At 42.7% G+C, this 20,919-nt stretch overlaps 2 protein-coding genes and 1 long non-coding RNA gene across 3 annotated transcripts; 2 read left to right on the plus strand and 1 right to left on the minus strand.

Annotated features, from left to right (window-relative positions):
* Window positions 1–3,731: 3,731 nt before the first annotated feature.
* LOC133885058 (CSC1-like protein At3g21620) lies at window positions 3,732–11,502 on the plus strand. The gene is made up of 12 exons (XM_062324691.1): window positions 3,732–4,115; window positions 5,181–5,526; window positions 5,693–5,839; window positions 5,955–6,090; window positions 6,479–6,580; window positions 7,043–7,162; window positions 7,283–7,363; window positions 8,129–8,469; window positions 8,605–8,850; window positions 9,864–10,188; window positions 10,879–11,112; window positions 11,223–11,502. The coding sequence occupies exons 2-12, from the start codon at window positions 5,213–5,215 to the stop codon at window positions 11,469–11,471; spliced, it is 2,295 nt and encodes a 764-aa protein (XP_062180675.1). The 5' UTR covers window positions 3,732–4,115; window positions 5,181–5,212; the 3' UTR covers window positions 11,472–11,502.
* A 5,367-nt stretch (window positions 11,503–16,869) lies between these two features.
* Window positions 16,870–18,324, plus strand: LOC133885061 (LOB domain-containing protein 42-like). Its single transcript, XM_062324695.1, has 2 exons — window positions 16,870–17,219; window positions 17,308–18,324. The coding sequence occupies exons 1-2, from the start codon at window positions 17,030–17,032 to the stop codon at window positions 18,099–18,101; spliced, it is 984 nt and encodes a 327-aa protein (XP_062180679.1). The 5' UTR covers window positions 16,870–17,029; the 3' UTR covers window positions 18,102–18,324.
* Window positions 18,325–18,439: 115 nt separating this feature from the next.
* On the minus strand, window positions 18,440–20,917 carry LOC133885063 (uncharacterized). Its single transcript, XR_009903185.1, has 3 exons — window positions 20,781–20,917; window positions 19,718–19,772; window positions 18,440–18,573 (listed from the first exon to the last, which is right to left on the minus strand). It is a non-coding gene; the product is annotated as an uncharacterized LOC133885063 (long non-coding RNA).
* Window positions 20,918–20,919: the final 2 nt, after the last annotated feature.

Raw genomic sequence — 20,919 nt, forward strand, 5'->3', positions numbered from 1 at the left:
TCAACTGAGCTGCTTCCCACTCTGGCTTTGTACAGTGAGATCAAGGCACATGCAGAAGCAGCCACCACATTGCAGGTGAGCTAATTTCCATTTTTGTATCCTTCAGTATCACCTGCTACTATTCACCTATTTTATCAATGCAACAACACCAACATTATACTACTAATATTGTTACAGCGATAGGGAAGACACATGGCGGGATGTTGGAAAACAAAAGAAGCATGATGCTTTAAAAAAACTGCTGGCATGATTCAGATCTTGCAAGAACCATGATTAAATAACAACAAAATATAACGCCAAACCTAGTAATTTCTATGCGATAGTCATATGCCTGGCCTCAGCATGGATTCATATAAGACCTCAAAACAAAAATAGAGTCATGTGCATTCAAGCAGGTAACTTTGGTCCTTCTAGTTTTCAAGTTGATATGCATGTGGAGTGGTCACCGTCATAATACTACTACTAGACGAGTGTCATCGTCTTTACCATTTCTACTAAACCATTCCAGGACTTTTGAGCAAGTCAATTTCTTCATGGGGTGGACTACCACTACTGACTTACTGAGCTCGATCATCTAGGCTTGCACCGCACATAGGCCCAGCAGAAAAGTTAGTAAAACAAGGAGATCACTCAGCCATCCTAGTTCTCTTCTCTTTATTTACCTCTCACAAGCTAAGTCTTGACTCTCGTGTGGCGGCTTCCCCATCCGCACAACTACACTCCACCGATCTGGACGATCTCGACGCATCTACCTCGCGCATCGCCAATCTGATCTGCATGGCGTCACACTCGACGCCTCTACGATCTGCCTGGCATCGTCCACCACCATCTACCTCCATCTGAGCAACGACCAACGCACAATGGACATGCACGGCCCCGGGACGGTTGTCCTGAGTATGCGTGCATCCGTGATCATTGTCTTGAGACTGCTGCCATGCCCTCCCTGGTAGGTCCTTGTCTTTGGTGGATCCCACCGCTGCAATGCCTCTTGTGTGACAACTGCGTCGCCCCCTCGAGCTGCTGAGCCCATGCACATGGTTTTTATCGCCGTTCACGCGTCATAAGGCCGGGCTAGCCTAGGCTGCATCTCTTGGTACGGCTTTCGCCACCAGTTGTACACACGCTTGGCCTTTGTCACACTGATCCGGTCTTTCTCTACCTATTTTGAGCATCGCCACCGTGCATATCTCGGATACCGACGTCGCCACTGCAGCTGTTGGTTTCACCTCGCGTTCAGTTTTCGCCCACCGTAATCTCATCACTAGAGTCACCGCATCTTTCCCGACTACACTCTATCTACTCCGGCAACTACGGGCTACACTAGTACTCTGCCATAAGGACCGTCTAGTGCCTACCTCGCCGGCAGATGCCTCAGGCTCGGTCTTCTGCTTTGGTACATTAGTCGGTTTGTTCGTGATGCATGCGGACTGGGACTGATTTTTCCCTTCATTTGGATGATGGCCCGCTGCGCAGAGGTGAGTTATCATTATGGCAGCAGCTCCTCTGTGTATTCTCCGCTTCGTATCTTGGTTGTTCGATCCCGGAACTAGCCAAATAATATATCCAATTCGATTAGCTCAACGAAGCGGACGTCATGGTGATCTCTCATCTAGCATTTAAGGTTGTCTAACTCGTCGAATTTTACATGAAACCCTGTGTAGCCGTATTTGACGCGTTTCCAGCATATTTCCTGTATCGAGGATATAATGCAAATATGCGTTGGTGTCTATAGAAGGCTCCCATTAAACTTGTTCTTGCAAATGGGGTTCAACTGAGACCATCAGAGAGAAATTTTTTCATACGGTTCAAAAAAACTGTGACAGACAAATGATCTTATATGAGCTTTTTTTTAAGTAGTGTGAGAAATGGACCATAAAACAATCAAGTTCTACTATATTGGGAAATGATAGGAAAGTGATTTAAACCAATAATTAGAGTATCTTTAACAGACTTTCTAAAGACTCATCTCATATATCCTCATATAAGGAGCCTTTTTAATACTTTTTTTTTTCTAAATCTCTTTCCTCTCCAACAGACTCTGGATTAGTGTTCAATTACCAATAGTAACTAGCCGAAATTCACGGTTACCGAGCTTACCACTCCCGTCCGATTTCAGAAACCGAACGGTAACCAAATTTGAATTAAAAAAATTCAAAAAAATTCTAAAAGAACTAGAGACAATTCTAAGACCTTATGTAAAAATAATAATAATAATATCATTTGTATCATATTCTATACAGAGAAAGTTTGAAATTTTTTCTGTAACTTGGATACAGTAGTTCTTCAGTAATCTTTATATGTCCTTCGGTAGTCTTTTTTTTCTTCAGTAGTTTTTTCATTTCGTCGGTAGTTTCAAGTCATAGAAAACTCTACAAACTTGAATTCAATAGTGTTTTGGTAGTCCTCTTTTTTTTCCAGTGGTCCATGCTTTTCCATTGTCAGTAATACACGCCGTTAGGTTTGGTAGTTCATCTTTAATGGTTTGGTACTTTATCCTTTCAGTAGTTTCGAGTTATAGTAAAAACATGCAAGTGTTCAATAGTTCATCTTTTTTAGCCTTTAGTAGTTTATTTGTTTTGATAGTTCACTCTTCAATAGTCTTCCATCTCATAGCAATTCTTGTGCCTTTCATTCCATAGCAATTCCTGTTTCAGTAGATATTTGGTAAGGTTTTAGTGGTCCAATTAATAACTAATTTAGTAGCTATTTCCTGAGCTTTCTGGGATCTCCACCAATGTTGCCGGCGAGCATCCTCTCTGAGCTCGTCCCCACTCCTCTGGTGCTAGGAATAGGGATGTCAACGGGGAAATTCTCCGCGGGGAATGGGTAACCATCCCCGTCCCGATTGGAGGAAATTTTCCCCGTCCCCGTCCCCGCTCGCGGAGGAGAAAATTCTCCCATCCCCGTCACCGCGCGGGAAAATATACTCGACGTGTTCCCCGTCCCCGCTACGCTAGCACGATGAAGGGTCTGCTGGCTGACGGGCTTTGGTGTGTTAGGTTTTAGTTGGACCGTTTCTTGCATATATGGGCCATAGAGAGTTTAAATATTTCGAGGAATTATCCCCACGGGGAAACGGGGACGGGAGACAGGGAACCGTCCCCGCCCCCGCCATACCCGACGGGGAAGAATTTTCCTCCATTAAACCCCCGCAGGGGGGAAATTGGTCCCATCCCCATCCCCTAATAGGGGAATTCCCTGTCGGGGAACGGGGATCAGGGCCCCGTTGACATCCCTATTCTGATGCGGTCGAGTATTAGGTTCGGTGTGATAGGAGGCCAGGTGTAGAAACTATTATATCCCTGAGCATTCCCGTTGCAACGGTCAAGATGATATATGATAGTGTATGATAGGTCTAATTTGAATTCAGGGCCTCCTCTCTCTTGTGAGTTTAAGCGGACGTGTGCGGTCATCCTCCACGTGAATGCCCATGCGGCGACGATAAAAAGCTGAGGTGACCCTGAGCCGGGCGTTTCTGGACTCGGTGCGTTGGCGTAGCTTTGCTGTGATGAGAATATGAGATCCATGGATGGGAGCAGCGTCCAAGTTCTGTTTTGTATTCTTCTTACCGAAAATTGCATCTATACCATCACTTTGAAGCCCATTTTTATCCATATCACCACCCCGTGTCACTAACATATGGGTCCGGGCCCGTTTGTCATAGACACGGGTGATGGTATGGATGAAAATGGGCTTCAAAGTGATGGTATGGATGCAATTTGCCCTTCTTCTTATTCTTCCAGCTCCAGGTGACCGTTGCGCCCCCCGACCCTTTTTAATTCGGCTCCCTCCCGACTCCCAGACGAAGACGGCATCCGCAAGCCACATAGGGATACTCCACTCCGCATCAACATAGTAGCATCTCATCAAAATCTGTTCCTCAACCTCATTACGTATTTCCTGGGCTGGGGGGATTGGATTCCTTCCTACCGCCCTCCCAAGGAAGCTTGCAGATTATTTGCAACGCAAGGGAACGGAAGCCGCCGGCGATCCAGGAGGAAGACGAGGAGGAGGAAGCAGCAAGCTCCTCCCCCAAGCCCAAGTCTACTTTGCTTTTCTTCTTCCCCTCGCCTAATCCAATCTCAATCCATCCAAGGTGATTGCTTCCATCCAAGGTGAGATTGCTTTGCTTACTGCTTTTAACTAATACTATTTTTCCTCCCAAGTCCTGCCTGCCTCTTCTTCACCTCACCTGGCCCGTTTCTCATCACAAATTCTCTCCATCTTTGCGGTAGGTCTGTATTCATGCCTTTTCTTCTCCATCTATCCCCATCCAGATGAGATTTGTTCATCCGCTGTACTATCCGCTTCCCTTCTTTCATAAGATCCCTGTGCAGCCTAATCTCTGCTACTACTTGGAAGCCCCCAAAGAAAGACATGGACTTTGCGCACTCGTGATTCGCTCCGCTGTCCCATGTTTCCATCTCCAAAATCGGATGCAGATGACTCCAATTTCTTACAAATTCTAGATTTTTCGCTAATCTCGTGTCCTTGCTATCTTCAAAGTTTAGGGCCTTGCAGTTTAGCATCCTTACTTGTCAAGTCATCCTCTATTTAGGGATACAACAATACAATAGCATATGGGCTCAAAAGATGTTCTTTTGTAGCCCACTACGACTTGATTCAGTACACATCATACGGACGACATAACAGTACGTACAAAATATTCCTCTTTTTTTTTCAAAAAAAAACATTCGTATCATGTCGGCAAGGAAACCCCTTTTGGCAAATCCAGCACTCCCACGCTTAGGAAACATGTGTAAAGTTACGAGCTTTCGACAATTGCACATTGCTTGTTACGCGTCCGGAAGCATCACCAAGCGTGAACGGCAGTTCGATAAAGCCCCCGCCCCTGACCTTTCGATTCTGTTACCTGTTCCTTTCCGCACTGTTGATTATTAGGATTGCAGTCGCCATCCATTCATTGATTGCTGTCACCTTCTCTATTGTGCTACCACTTAACAAGTTGCCATCCAGGATCTTCGATGATCATACTTAACGCATAGTGTCATAGAACCGGGTAACAGATTCGCTCGCACATGGTCAACACTTCGATAATTTATGTGTTTGTGATACAATTTTCTCTCAATTTTTTTTTGGGGGGGGGGGGGGGGGAGATTATGTTGTTCTCACGTCATATGGCTCCAGCCATCCTTACACTGTATGATCTACGCGTGCAGGTGTTATCTGGCAAGCTATTTAGAGGGCAAACATGGCTACGATTTCTGACATAGGCGTCTCCGCGGCTTTCAACATAGTGACTGGCATTGTATTCTTGCTGGCATTTGCATTCCTACGGTTGCAGCCCATCAACGATAGGGTATACTTTCCAAAATGGTACCTCCGAGGCATGAGAGACAGCCCCATTTCCTCCGGTTCAGCTGTGAACAAGTTTGTCAATTTAGATGCAAGATCGTACTTGAAATTTTTAAATTGGATGCCGGCTGCTCTTAAGATGCCCCAGGACGAGCTGATCAACCATGCAGGTCTTGATTCTGTTATCTATCTACGGATATACCTAACAGGGTATGTTGGCCACCTTTTTTATGCCCTGGCTGTTTTGAACTGTTTGCCTTTGTCATTCAGCTTTCAGTCGTCACTCAATAACTCTGGTAGAATGCCAGTTGGTCAATGAGCATCTAGTTTTACAAGTTTATGATACCGTGTTTTATTTGTGCCTTATTTACCGCAGGCTAAAGATATTTGTTCCAATTACGTTCTTGGCTTTTCTTGTTCTGGTCCCAGTGAACTGGACCAACGACACCCTAGAAAGCATGAGGGTTGTCTTCAGTGATATTGACAAACTTTCAATATCCAATATACCTAATGGATCGAAGAGGTGAGCAATAGAACATAAATTAATTGTTTCCAACTTGTGTGCAGTTTTTAAGCTTTGCACTTCACTCCAAAGGCAGAGCATGGTACATATTTCATAATCTCCATGCGTTGTGCAGGTTTATAGCTCACTTGGCCATGGCTTATTTCATCACATTTTGGACCTGCTATGTATTGTTGCGGGAGTATGAAATAATAGCAAAATTGAGGCTGCGCTTTCTTGCTTCAGAGAAACGCCGACCAGACCAGTTTACTGTACGATTTTAACTCTGCTACTCTGTTCCTGTTTTAGTAGGTCTGGATTAATATGTTTAGTTTGTGTTGCATATCACATTCAATAATTGGATAAGTCGAAAGGCTTTGGCACAAACTTTCAGTTAATAACTTCGCCAACTTTCTGCAGTAAACCATTGAAATCATGGAATTTTTCCATCATCATGTAACCAACAAAATTCATGCTCGGATCCAACTATTACTTGGCCTTAGATTTTGATATCATTTTTTTTTTTACAAATAAGTAGTTTATATCCGTTTCTGGAAGTTAAATCTTTTTTCAGATGAGAATTATCTCAACAGAACTGTCTTGATAAGTTGATGTGCCTTTGACAAGTTTTTTAATTGTAAGTTGGCAATGTATTTTTAGGTTCTTGTACGGAATATACCACCAGATCCTGATGAATCAATAAGTGAGCTTGTGGAACATTTCTTCCTTGTCAATCATCCTGATCATTATCTAAGACACCAGGTATCCTTACTAAATTGCGGATAACTATGCTCTGATGGTTACTGGCCTCTGCATAGCTATGGCTTTGCTTTTCGTAATTTCTTTTCAACCTGTTATCATCCTGCTTAACAAGATTGGCATAATGTAAATATAGATGCTCTTTTTATTAGAACTGTTGGTTCTGCAAATTATGAGGGGTTTCAAACAGAACTGGTGAAAGTAGCTCCAGTTTCATGTTGATCATATGATTTAAAAACGAGTGATGTCGGATGAGATTGAGTGGATCAGATTTGGAATATCATATGCATCAGGCCAACTTTCTTTCACTACTTCATTGGAAAATCACAGTTTTCCTTGTACTGCTGTCTTCGTGCCTTATCTTCACGCATCTTCTTTTTGTCCCAGAAGTTGTAGTGGAGGCCTTATCTAAAGTATCAATATATTGTGTTAGGTGAAGAATCTTTATATGTAGTTGCTCTGTAGGTGGTTTACAATGCAAATAAACTTGCTGATCTGGTTGAAAAGAAGAAGAAGATGCGGAATTGGTTCGATTACTACCGATTCAAGTATGAGCGAAATCCATCAGAGAGGCCCACCACCAAGGTCAGTCTGCAAGAATAATTAGCTGGCCATTTCTTTTCCATATAATTTTTTATTTGATCATCTCTACATTATAGTATCTTTTGTTTTAATCCCTTGCCCTTTCTCTGGACTTTGTTACAGACCGGCTTTCTTGGATGTTTTGGTTCCAAGGTGGATGCTATTGACTACTACAAATCAGAGATTGAGAAGATAGGGAAGGAAGTAAGTTGTGGCATCAAAACTAATATAACCATCGGACCATTCACCTTTGTCTAAGTGTTGTTTTGACTCTTGACAAGAATACTAGATTATTATCCCTTGCATCTATGCTTTTTCTGTATACTTCTTTTCATATCTACTTATTTTGATAGGATTTATATGTGGGCGCTGCTCCAGTGGTCTCTATTCTGAAAAATTATGAATCTCAAAGCAAAGTTAATTACTACTAATTAGGGTTAAATATGTAATAGTTGTTGATACTATTCATCTTGATTTTCCTATCATACAAATACTAACAAAACGCCGAAGACCATGGGCATGAGAAATTGTATTAGGGGTTGCAGCAATGTGGTCAGGAGTTATTTTCGGCAGGCACAACGTTGTCTAGGACTAATGAGGGTCATCAATATTAACTTGTGATTTATGAACCATGTAAGCTTCATCAAACCATATGCGGCAGGCCTCAAACGCTGGCAGCTATGTTCTTTGGATTTTGGCTTTGCAGCGACTGCAACTATCACACAATCTCATCCAACACTTGAACGTACATGATCATCGAGTCAGCATCAGGAAAGGCTGTAGCATATTTTATATCATGGATTTTGGACGGGACTTGTTAAATTAAACATGCCAACTTTTGTATGGATTTACCCCTGCTTGTCAATAACAATCATTGTTTTGAGTTTTTTTTTTTGTGTGTGTGCATTAGATTTTGTTTACAGTTAACATGCAGAACAACTTTAAAACTAATGCTTTGCCAATGCACAGGAAGCTGAAGAGCGTAAAAAGGTCATGAAGGATCCAAAGTCAGTTGTGCCAGCAGCCTTTGTTTCGTTTCGGTCTCGGTGGGGTGCAGCAGTCTGTGCTCAGACCCAGCAAACCAGCAATCCAACCATCTGGTTGACTGAATGGGCTCCAGAACCTCGTGATGTGTATTGGAATAATCTATCTATCCCATTTGTTTCCCTAACAGTTAGGAGGTTGATAATTGCCGTGGCATTCTTCTTCCTTAATTTCTTTTATGTCATCCCAATAGCAATGGTACAGTCTCTTGCAAACCTTGAAGGAATAGAGAAGGCACTTCCATTTCTAAAACCCTTGATTGAAGTGTAAGTCTACTTCCACAAGGTTATGGCATTATCGTAACTTTTCAGCATAACTGTGGTTTGATAGCTTAGGTGGTAGTCTTTTGCATGTTCTTTTGATGGCATCCCCTGATTTCTGCTCGTCAACTATTTATGCAGACCATTCCTTAAATCATTCATCCAAGGGTTTCTTCCTGGAATTGCTTTGAAGATCTTCCTTATACTTCTTCCAACTATACTGATGTTTATGTCTAAGTTTGAAGGACTGATATCACAGTCATCGCTGGAGCGGCGATCTGCATCTAAGTATTATATATTCTTGTTCTTCAATGTATTTTTGGGGAGCGTTATTACAGGTTCTGCTTTGGAGCAGCTTAAGACCTTCCTCCATCAGTCAGCAAATGAGTATGTCCTATTGTCCTGTGCCACCACATCTACTGACTATATACTTACACTGTATATGACATAAAATAGCACAGCATGGCTACAAACCCTCCGTTGGATCGAGTTATCACTTTGTTTATATAATAACTCGAGTCATCTGTTAGGAAGATGTTAGCATTTAGTTGTGTAATAATTTCACTTTACAGATTAGTCTTGGGAAAAATAGAACGTGGTCCTTGTCAGATACAGCTATGTTCACTCCACGGCTACAACAAACGGTACTAGTAGTGGTGGTGGTGAATAGTTATCAAGAATTCAAGAGTCAAAACTTCCAAGTAATAGTGGCCATTCTTGGAAAAAGGTTAGGCGATTAACACGGTCAACGTGATAATTAGACTTAATATAGGAAGTTGTCCGACTGCTTGTGGTACTCAAATCAATTTGGCAGTAAGACGTAATTCTTGAACTACAATGGAACAATATTGGCATTACATACTATTATTGGAGTCTTTTTAAAACATGCTAATGTTGGAGCTTCAGGTTAGTGTTGGAACAACTTTGTCATTACATGCTACCGATTAGCCTTGGGTAACATAGAAAAACATAGTCCTTGTCAGATACAGCTGTGTTGAAACCACGGGTCCAACAAACATTAGTAGTAGAGTGGTGCGTTCTGATAGTAATCAAGAATTAAAGAGCCTAGATTTCAAGTAATAGCATCCATTCTAGCAAAAAATGTTAGGCAATTAATGCTGTTAATGTGATTTTACACTTAATATAGGAGGCTGATTGTTAGGTATCCAATAAACTTGGCAGTATGACCTAACTCCTGTACTAGAATGGAACATCATCGGCATTACTTACTATTATTGGAGCCTTTTGAAAACAGGTCAATGTTGGAGCGTCAGCTCATGTTTGCTATTGTTATTTCATACCAACGTGTATATGTTCCTGACAATCTATTCCGTGCATTCCCTTACTGGAACCAAATGGTGGCCATGATTTCCGGAGTGTCTAAGTTGCTTCTTTTGCAGCATACCGAGGACCATCGGTGTATCCATTCCAATGAAAGCAACTTTTTTCATAACATATGTAATGGTTGATGGCTGGACTGGTATAGCTGGTGAAATATTGAGATTGAAGCCACTGATATTCTACCATTTGAAGAACTTTTTCTTGGTTAAAACTGAGAAGGACAGAGAAGAGGCAATGGATCCTGGCAGTATCTGCTTTGACTCAAATGAACCTCGAATACAGCTATACTTCTTGCTTGGCCTTGTTTATGCTGCGGTGACACCATTTTTGCTTCCTTTCATACTGGTATTCTTTGGATTTGCATATGTTGTCTACCGCCACCAGGTATGGCTTCTCTAAGAGTACTTTGCAAGATGTCTGGCACATTTAAGAATTGTCAAATTTTCTTACCCACTGAATGATTGTGCCTTGTATGCATAGCTTCAAGGTAGGGCTTTATAGATAACTGGTAGTACATCATAACGGTTTTGGATCTAAAATGTATTATTTTTGCTTCTAATTAAGTACTGATTTTATTCTTTCTCAAAACATTTTGACTGTTAGTGAACCTATGTCCATGAGACATTTAATGATTGCCATTCTTGGTCATCTCTGCTCTGTCGTTATGCATGAGTAGGTTATAATCGTGAAAAAGGTTAGATTGTTGAATTCAGCAAAATTTGGGATGCTTTTCTTTGACTTTTTTTCCAAAAAAAAATAGAGAATATGGAGTAAAGCCGTGCGAGCTATGGAATATTTTGATTACTTGGTGCCATAAACTGAGAGCGGGGATATTCCAATCTAGAATTTTCAGTCCTCAATCCTGTGATGTGGTTTGAGCAACAGTTGTCTCCTCCAGTATTCAGATGTGCTATATTAAATTTACTAGTACAACCAAGTGCAGTAATGCAATTAAGCTACTTCCATTGTCATTGTTATCCGGCATGGTATTCAGCATATGTTGTTCTGATTCCTTATAAGTTTTTCAAATGTTTCTATGTTTGCTTTGCTTACTTTGGCTATACAATGTTTTAGATAATAAACGTGTACAATCAGCGATATGAGAGCGGTGCACAGTTTTGGCCAAGCGTTCATGGGCGTATCATCACAGCGTTGATCGTATCTCAACTGATTCTCCTTGGACTATTGGGTACAAAGGGTTTCGAGGAGTCAACGCCTGTGCTTCTTGTTCTTCCTGTGTTGACCTTTTGGTTTTACAAGTACTGCAAGCACCGCTACGAGCCTGCTTTCATAAGGAACCCACTGCAGGTAACATTGTTTTACTGGAGGAGGCTGAAGCAGTCATCATTTGGTACTGCTACCGGTAGTTTTGTTGCTACTGATGAACATGGTCAATGTTGGCTGCGAATGGAATGCAGGAGGCGATGCGGAAGGACACTCTGGAGCGTGCTCGGGATCCCAACTTGGATGTGAAGGCGTACCTGGCGAAGGCGTACCTGCACCCAGTGTTGAAGGGCGACGAGGATGAGGACAAGCACTCGGTGGTGGACGACGATGGGTGGATGGGGGAGGAGGTGATGGTGCCGACGAAGCGGCATTCCCGGCGGACGACGCCTGCACAGAGTAGGCAAGAGGAATCGGACTCGCTGTCTGTGCATGAACGATAGCAAGCTCAGCTCAGCTCTGCTCTGCTCTGCTCTTACAGGGAGATCGATGGATTAGTAAAGTAAGCCTGTAATATCTACTCTCTACTAGTCGCTAGCCAGTAGTGGTTTGCACATACATACAAGTAAAGGCGGGACGAGCGATGCAGGAGGAGTTTGCCAAGACGGAGTCGTTCGTCTCGTCGGCTTCCCTGAACGTAGGCCGCGGGTCCATCGAAATGACTATTTGATCCATGATGGCATATGCATCGATGACTGGCAACCCACATACCTGCATACACCATCAGACATGGCACTGAAAACTAGCGCCTCTTAACTTACTGCCTTCACAACATGTGATTAGTAAACTATAATGAATCAGCTCTCTGGCTCTTGCCATCACTGTATCTACTGATAACAAGTGAAATGTGCAGGAGGCACCGGTATTCGTGCGCCTGCCGGGCACAAAACTCACTTTGCAATTCACACACTCACTCTACCTTGTTGGGTTACCTGCCTGCCTGCGGCGGCGAATATTTGCTTGCCGATCGATGCCGTTCGTGCCAGCAGACGAGAGCTCCGTCTGAATCAATGACGGTGAGGTGAATGCAAAATAACCTAGCTGCTGATTCATCTTGGACCAGCAGCAGGATGTATCGCAATAAGATGGAGATTGCAAGGAAAAAAAGAGAGAATACCAGGGCAGGGCAGTAGGTGTGAAAGGAGCTCCAAGGAAACTAAAACCGCCATTTCTTCCCAAAACCGTGGGTTGACTGACTCAACAGTCGTCTGTGAGGGAATGGGAATCCAGCATGCAAAATCAAAGGAAAATTGCGAAAAAAAAGGCCCTAAAAATCAGTTTGATTTTGAGATTCTCTCCTGAAGTTGATTTTATTACAAAACCCTTGAAATCAGTCTGATTTTAAGATTTCTCTTTTTTATTTTTCCCGTATATATATATATATGAGAAAACTGCAACTTTTGAGGTATCTTTCCCATATATAAATATATAGAAATAGTGGAAGAAGTAGTGTGCATATATGGAAATAGTGTGCATATTCTTCCACTATTCTCATATATATTTACATACGTGTGTATACATATACTTACATTATTAAAGAATTACTGCATGACAGCTACTTAACAATTACTGAGCAGACGGCAAAGCATGAGAGGCACGTGGCGGGCGCGCGTGCGCGGGGGCGAGCGAGGTGGACGGCCACGTGGAGCGTGTGGGCTGGCGAGAGCGAGGTGGGTGGTGGCGCAACACGGCTAGGCGGGCGCTAGCGTGTGCACGAGGCACAACTGGACTAGGCTGGGTTGATGTGAGAAACTATTTAAATAGTATTTTAATTAATCATTAAGTTGATCATTTGCTTAATCACGACTTCAATGATTAAGCAGAATACCGCTCTGATAGTTTCGGCACGTGTTTTATGCCTAAGATCAGAACACATGCCTTACCAACCTAACACATCACATCAAAGCTTCATAAAGAGCAAATAATCAAAGTTATATTACAAGTATTTAGCTATGCAACCATTTACATCAATTTACAACAAAAGAAGCAACTAAACAGTGAAAGATTAAACCTATTAACAAAAGAGAGCGGCGCCACATGCCCTTAGGCGTCACCTCAAAAACCTTGCCAACAGAGTAGGATGAACTACTCTTACTTGTCGCCATTGTCGACGGGCAAAAAGTAGCCAAACACCATCTCTTCCTCACAAGCAGTACCTGAAAGAGTAGCATGAGTACGAAGGTACTCGTAAGATTTAATCCATATAGGGCACGTATAAATAGCCCGACTCTAAGGTTAAGTAAATTATATGTGACCATAACATAGACATCTATGTGTGAGCATTCTAAACTTAACCAAACTACCATCAACCCTGTAACCAACCAACTGCACATGTATGAAACTGGAACAATAACAAACATAATTGTAGAACGGAACCACCTCGACCAACCCCCACATATCCAACCACAATCCACCACTCGTGACTCTACGACCGATGCTGATGGACAGAAGTATGCTCATGACCGAGAGCGCGATATTTCGAAATTTTTTTACACCCTGCAGGGGATACTCCTGGACCTATACGACTCGAGGACCATACGGCTTATGTGTCCACATAAGCCCATGCAAGGGGTACTCGTGTTAAACTTTCTCAATAAGCCACGACCATTTGAATCGTGTATCGCTTGACGCGAAGGTATCTATAACTACTCCGGAGCAAACTAGATACCTCTATAAGTCTGCTCACTCACACCGTCGATGTTCATGCCCAAATAATCACAACTATAGAGGTATTCGGTTCGTTTTACCATTAGATCGGCATGTGGTGAGTATAGTAAGTGCTAAAGCCAATGGCACCGACGGACAATGTTTAAACAATGCAAAGCGGTCTACGGTATCCGTGTTTCCTTCCCGAACTACCCCGAGAACTTCTCCTGAGCAGAAAAAACTCCTAACACCGCCCACATATCGTCTCATACTCACCACTCATCCAATTATCTCAACATCATAAATGTATTCATAAACCATAAGTGAGCCATATGCTCGTGAACACAGCGATACCGTCGCTCGACTTCTACCGAGGATCTAAGCATTTCTAAGCATATCAAATAAACTTGTAATTAGACATCGATCATGTGCTCAAGGTTACAAGGATATAGATAAACGACAATTCAAGATAGAGATCATGCAATCGACATAAGTTCTACCCAGTTTTGCCTAACACTTGACTCTCTAAACACGCGACATACATAAGCATAATTTATCAATTTTTTTACTTCATTCAATTGAACGAAAGGTGCAATATGCTTAGATATTTGCCTTGATGCTCTATCGGTTGCTTGAAGCTATCCGCACACAACTCACAGAAGTGGGGTGCCTCAGTGTCGCCCTCGCTCGCTTGAACCGTCTGCTCAACGCTATCTAAAAGAATCAAGGATGCAATGCATAAATAGGTGAACAGAGGAAAAGTACATAAATGATGCATGCTCAAGTAATGGTAGAGTACCGGGGTTTGAAAACATTCGCAAAGGATCGCTAATGGACTAGGGTTCTGAAATTTGAAACCCCAGATAAGCTAACCTAATTGTACCTAGCTTCAATAGGCTGGAGTGAGATCGTCGGCTTGCAGTAGGTTTTGCCCCCTGACGGTCTGATCGAAGTTGAGTTGGCGGTCCGACTGCCCACCAACGGTCAGATCAACCCTAGTGGCAGCTTGACTTTGAATCTGGTGGCTGACTATTCTTTTCCACCGACCTACTGGCAGTCAGACCACTAGACCTGCTGGTATAACCTTTGCGAGGTCACCGGCGAGGATTTCGGTGAAGCCTTCGGCAACGAAGGGCACCAATGTACTCCCTAGGGCTAGGTGAACGTTTTACGTGGTCGTTCGGACACCATGCACGACCCGAACGCGTAAAACCTTAAGAAGTAGATCTATATCTAGGGTCATGAGTATGCTTCTGTATGTTTGCACCAATCGTAGAATTTAGTTGTTGGTGGTGATGATATGTTGGGAAGTGGATAGTGATGGTTGATAACGAGTTGAGCTAGTTCAAGTGATAGTTATGTTTATGTTGATGATCTCAGGATCAGAGGGTACAATTATTAGGTTGTAGATGCTTACATTTTTGAGTTGATAAAATACTTTTGCATATAAAATTATTTAATCCTATGGCCAATTCCTTGCTACGCATCCTCAAATGCATGATTCTTGTAGTCGGGTTATTATATGTATCTATTATGAATTAAGTCTTACGAATATCTTCGTACTCATCATGCTTTCTTGATTGTGTTTACAGGTGAACTTTAGGTGATAGCTACTTGTACCCCACCACGAGCGGTGTGGCAACGAGTAGTCACTATACTACTACTAACTCTGATCGGTTGCCTTGTGGGTAAATAACGTCACCGATCTTTGTTTTCGTTAGATGTTTATTCTGCTGCGATTTATGTTATGTACGCTAGATAACACTTATCCTTGTTTAATTTATTAACTTGTAATCTTGTTTATTTGTGATGTTATGATATACACGTTGCTAGAGATATGGATAGACAATAGCTCTCCTGGGAATTATCGAAACACACATATTGTGACTACTGGGATATGATTCGTATTAATCATTAGTGGTTACGATTGTTGCAGTGAGATATGGGTTAGAACTGGTGTGTTAAGAGACAAATGTGTACTAGCTCTCATCTTATTAAATAATTACTCTAATAATTAATTCGAATACTATTTAAATGATTCCTAATAGTTAAAGGACTAGCTAATGAGATTTTGATAATTAATAATTAAGAATATCTATGAAAATGGTGGAAGAAATAGTGTGCAACGAAACAACTTTTGGAGGAATCTCAAAATCAGATTGACTTTGAAGATTTTGCATTTCCCACAAAATCAAATGAAATCAATCCTCATGCGTGTGACACTTGATTTAGGACAACTCCATTGGTTATAGATAACAACTAGCTCGTATTATTGTGGTATACGGAGAGAAGAGAAATATGTGATGGTGGAGATGAAAATGAAACTGATATAGAGGAAAATCTTGCTCACGTGAAGAAGAATCTTATAAACCTAGTTTTTAAAAGAGAGAAAATAAAAATAAATCTAAATATTATGAGTATTAAAAATTACGAACAATTTTTTTAAAAAATATGATATGAAAAATAAGAGATATCACTTAGAGATAAGTAAGATGCCTAAGACAAGATGATTCATGGTAGGAATCTAATCGTCCTTACGTCTGAAAAATGAGTAAAATAATCCCACCAAATAATGGATGGACCCTACCAAGCCCGCCCATGGTTTCCGCCCAGGAAACCGGGAGCGGAAGAAAGTGGCGGAAGGGTGGTCCGTTCCACAAAACCGGGAGCGGAAGAAAGTGGTGTAGTGTGGATGTGATTGATCGATGGCGATGGACTTATCGCTTTCACCTTTCTCCTGTGAGTCGATGATAGGAAGAAGAAGAAGACGGAGTACCTAGTGTGGCTAGGCAACGACATTTGATTTGAAGAGGAGAAAAAAGAAATGCAAACAAGAAACCATTTTGGATTGTTGCAACCAAGTGGGCGTTTCTTGGTTGGGATTCCTGCTTACTGGGGGCCGAAAACCGTGGGAGCACCCACCGGAATGGGAAGGATGCATGCATGTTGCTGTTCTTGGTTCACGCGGCGGCTGCAGCTGCTGTTGTTTAATGATTTAATCCAACCCAACCAACCCAACAAAACAAAACAACACAATGGAAGCTATCAAACCTGGCCTGGGACGCTGTTCCGTTCCAGGTTTTGGAAAACCACTGGCGCCGCGCCACTGTCACACACCTAGTACTACTCGTTTCGTCTCCTCTCTCTCTCTCTCTCTCCCATCATCATCGTCATCATGTACCTAGCAAGCAAGCAGGCAGGCAGAGCTTTGTTGGATATATAACCTCCCTCCTCCCTCCTCCCTCCTCCTCCCCTCCTCCCTTCCATTGCGCACATCACCCTCTCTCCCTTCTTCTACAGATACAGACGTCGTCACCATTTAATCAAAGGAAAAGGAAAAGGAAAAAGAGAAGGCATGAGGCTCAGCTGCAACGGTTGCCGCGTCCTGCGCAAGGGCTGCAACGAAGCCTGCACCATCCGCACCTGCCTGCAGTGGATCAAGAGCCCCGAGGCGCAGGCCAACGCCACCGTCTTCCTCGCCAAGTTCTACGGCCGCGCCGGCCTCATGAACCTCATCAACGCGGGACCAGACAACCTCAGGCCTGGTCAGTAGTGCACTAATGCTTGCTCCTCTCCTCTCCTCTCCTCTCCGCCGAGCCTCTTCTCACAAACTAACATCCCTACTTCTTGCAGCTATCTTCCGGTCTCTCCTCTACGAGGCTTGTGGCCGCATCGTCAACCCCATCTACGGCTCCGTCGGTCTGCTCTGGTCCGGCAACTGGCACATGTGCCAGGCCGCCGTCGAGGCCGTCCTCAAGGGCGCCCCCATCGTCCAGATCTCCTCCGAGGCCGCCGCCGCCAGCCCCACCCCCGCACACCTCCACAAGGCCTACGACATCCGACACTTCTCCAAGCCATCAGCTGCCGACCCATCAACTGCACCACCGCTTGCCGGGGACCTCCACAAGGTTGCCAAGCCCGGCCGCACCCGCTTCAAGCGCGCTTCATCCTCGTCCGCCTCCGCCCAACCCCGCAACAAGCATCACAAGTCCGACAAGCCCAGCAAGAATCAGCAGGCCCCTCGGGCGGACCTGGACCATCAAGACGATGAGCTCATGACCGCCAAAGAGCTCCACCACGAGGACGACCTCCAAGATCAGTCTCCTCGAGCCACACTGAGCCACGCCTCGTCCGACACCCACGACGAGGAGCCCCACTCCGGCCCGGAGGCGTCGCTGGACACCGACGCGGAGGCGGGTTCGCACGTCAGTCAGGCCGAGCAGAGCACAGCGCCCGCGGGGCCAGCCGCACAGAACCTCCTCGAGGAGCTTGAAGATGAGGAGCAGCAGCAGCTCGGCCTGGAGCTCACGCTTGGGTTCGCGCCCGTGGTGGCAGCGTGTGTCGCGCGGCCCGCCGCGGACGCTGGTTGCAGGCTCAGAGGTTGGAGCGCCAGCGAGCCGGGTGTCGCCGGCTTCCGGTTCCTCTAGCCAGCTCAGCTAGCTAGCTGCATGGTCCATGTCGATCTTGAGAGGGGCACTGCAAGACTTCCTACTAATCCATCGATCCATTGATAGAGCATAGTTTTCGGAGCAAACTAAATGTTGGTTTTTTTCTTTCGTTCTTTCTTTCTTTCTTTCTTTCTTTGAAGAGCAAAAACCTTTTCTTCTTCTTCCTGTAAAGAAACAAATTAAATTGATGCCATTTCGTGAACTCCTCTGGTTCTCCTGCCAAGATCAAGATGAGTAGCCTTCCTTCTTTTCCGATGGATTCCCAAGCACAGTAAATTAGTAGCAGTGATAAACTACTACTAATTCCCACATAATATGCCGCCTTACCAACTCTCGTCCATGGGATCATTTCCACTGCCTCCCTGGGACTGCACATTCTTGTCTCCAGATGCACAAGCTTTGGCAACAGAGTCTTCCAAAGCCTCCAGGAATGAGTCCACCGTGAACTTGTCTGCCATAAAGACTCCAAAAAAAAAGTTTTCAGATACCAAATTTAGATGCAAAGTTGAACAGATAGTGTTGAAGACGATCGCAACAGATTTAGCAGCTTCAACAGTTAACGATATACTACTCTACCCATCTTATCTTATATTTACTAATTAGAGATTTTTTTTATATCTTCATATTAATCCTAGGAAAATACTAAAAATTCTCGTAAAAAAGTAAAACATCCGATCAGAAAAAACAAAAGATTAAAAAACAAATCATAGAGTTCAACTCCACTATTTCTTGCCTTGCTTTTATTTTTTTTAATACCCTTTGTCCAACAAAATTACGTTAGTAAATTTTAACTTAGTTACATTAGTAATAAACATACTTTTTCAAATCAATTAAAATATGCTAATTAAATATGCGTGTACTCAAACATTATAAAATTAAAACAACAGAATGCAAACATATTACGGATTATCGCATAAAAATAATATCAAAGAATTTATAATGTATTTAAAAAAATAATATGAGATACGGTGACGACATTAAAAATAATAATAATTTTAAAAAATCAAGAAACAAATAAAAATCAATTTACATAACACATAAAATGAAAATTATAAATTAGATCTATTCACAAATAATAAATATGATTCCAATATTATGAATAAAAATTACATTTATATTTTACATTCTAATATTTAAATATAATAGCTGATGTATCTAACATACAACCATTATTAATATAAATATCTATAATTCAACTATAAGTTAAATTTTTAACCTCGTGCGCTAGTATTCTCAATAAGCACAAAGATTTAGAAGCTTCCACTCAGATAACAGAGATCTCACTCCGACTGCAAAATTTACACAAAAAAATAATAATTCAAAATTCAGCAACAAACATCGTGACCTTGCCCACAATATGGGTATCATTTCACTGTATATGAACTACTGGTCATTGAGGAAGTTGTTACAACAACTATTACTCTTTCGAGATACAAGGGGAATGAACCATACACAATTGCTCCATGAACTGTCCTTTTGATCTATTCTAAAGTCTCTTTTCAAGTTTTCAAATATTGATACCAGAAGCATGCTACACACAACAAATCCGTATAAGTGCAAAGTTGGAGTCTGTAAAGGGGAGTGAAAAGGATTACATTTACTGGGGTCAACTCCAAATTGAGCAAGATCTATTTGCCCAGTCCGCAGCACCTGTCACACAGGCAAACATCAAAATCAGCACTGCACTGTGAACTCACAACATTATCACACACATGTAAAATGGAAAGGTTGAGCAACAAAAATGGGTGAATGCATCTACTTGTTGGCACAAGCACTGGTGGCTATTAGAGAACTTGGATGGGGAAAAACATGCTTGCTCTTTTGAAGGGAAAGCAATGCATCTTCTACAGATAACTATTTGAAAAGTTAGACCTGTTAGAAAGCAAGTAAAGGTCAACGTATTGCTGGTATCAGTTCTCTGGAGAGAACATGCCCAAAAATCACTGTTAAGTGGAAACCACCAAAATAAAAAGGAAATAAAGAACACAAGTGCTGATCATGTAAAATGAAATAAACAGAAACAGCTTTGCTTGGGGATTGGCATAATGACAAACTTGTCCGCATAGAGTTGAGGACTAGAAGATCACAAAAACAGTCTGCTAACATGCTACTGCCGACTCTAGCGTGCTAGAGCTGTTGGTAAAGGGCCAAAAGACATACACAAATAATGAGAAAATTATGACATCAGCCATACAGTTGCCACCCCAGATGTAACAAATATAGCCTGTAAAACATTCCAGATTCAATCTCAAGCCCATGCAAATTAATCATCACAATTAACAACAATAGAAATGCTGGCATTGAAAAACCAGTGTTTGCAGTAAAAATAAGAGGCAAAGTGAGCTAGAACTCTTAGGACCATGAGCTCGGTTGTTTAGAGTGTTGCTTTCGACAGTCTCGTGGTCAGGTTCGAGAAAACAAATGACAGTACGTGCCGGGGGCATACCCCCAACATGTTTTTGGAAATGCTAGTCTACCCTGCTTCCACGCAGCAAACGAATCCGCAAAACTGGATGGATGGATGGATGGAGTATCCATCACAGCAAGAAAGATTTTGATTTGTTTGCTCACAGTGAAGAAATTAAAGATCCCATTGAAGAAAGCTAGGGCTTGCGTACCAAGGAAAGAAGAAGAAGAAGAAGAAGAAGAAATTTATACCTAAGTCCGGACGAATCTCCACGCCAGTCTAGCAGAGGGAGCGAGGAGGAGGAGGAGGAGGAGGATTCGTTCGCTTCGGGCCAAGGCAAAGCAAAACCTGGAGGAGATGCGTGTGAACACCCCAGGGGCAGTATTGTAC

This window comes from Phragmites australis, chromosome 11 (genome assembly GCF_958298935.1).
Source record: "Phragmites australis chromosome 11, lpPhrAust1.1, whole genome shotgun sequence".
Lineage (NCBI taxonomy): Eukaryota > Viridiplantae > Streptophyta > Magnoliopsida > Poales > Poaceae > Phragmites > Phragmites australis.

Coding starts and splice junctions, on each gene's coding strand:
- LOC133885061 (XM_062324695.1), top strand. CDS start 17,030: ATGAGGCTCAGCTGCAACGGTTGCCGCGTCCTGCGCAAGGGCTGCAAC. Junction 17,220..17,307: donor ACCAGACAACCTCAGGCCTG/GTCAGTAGTGCA, acceptor TACTTCTTGCAG/CTATCTTCCGGTCTCTCCTC.
- LOC133885058 (XM_062324691.1), top strand. CDS start 5,213: ATGGCTACGATTTCTGACATAGGCGTCTCCGCGGCTTTCAACATAGTG. Junction 5,527..5,692: donor CTACGGATATACCTAACAGG/GTATGTTGGCCA, acceptor TATTTACCGCAG/GCTAAAGATATTTGTTCCAA. Junction 5,840..5,954: donor ATACCTAATGGATCGAAGAG/GTGAGCAATAGA, acceptor TGCGTTGTGCAG/GTTTATAGCTCACTTGGCCA.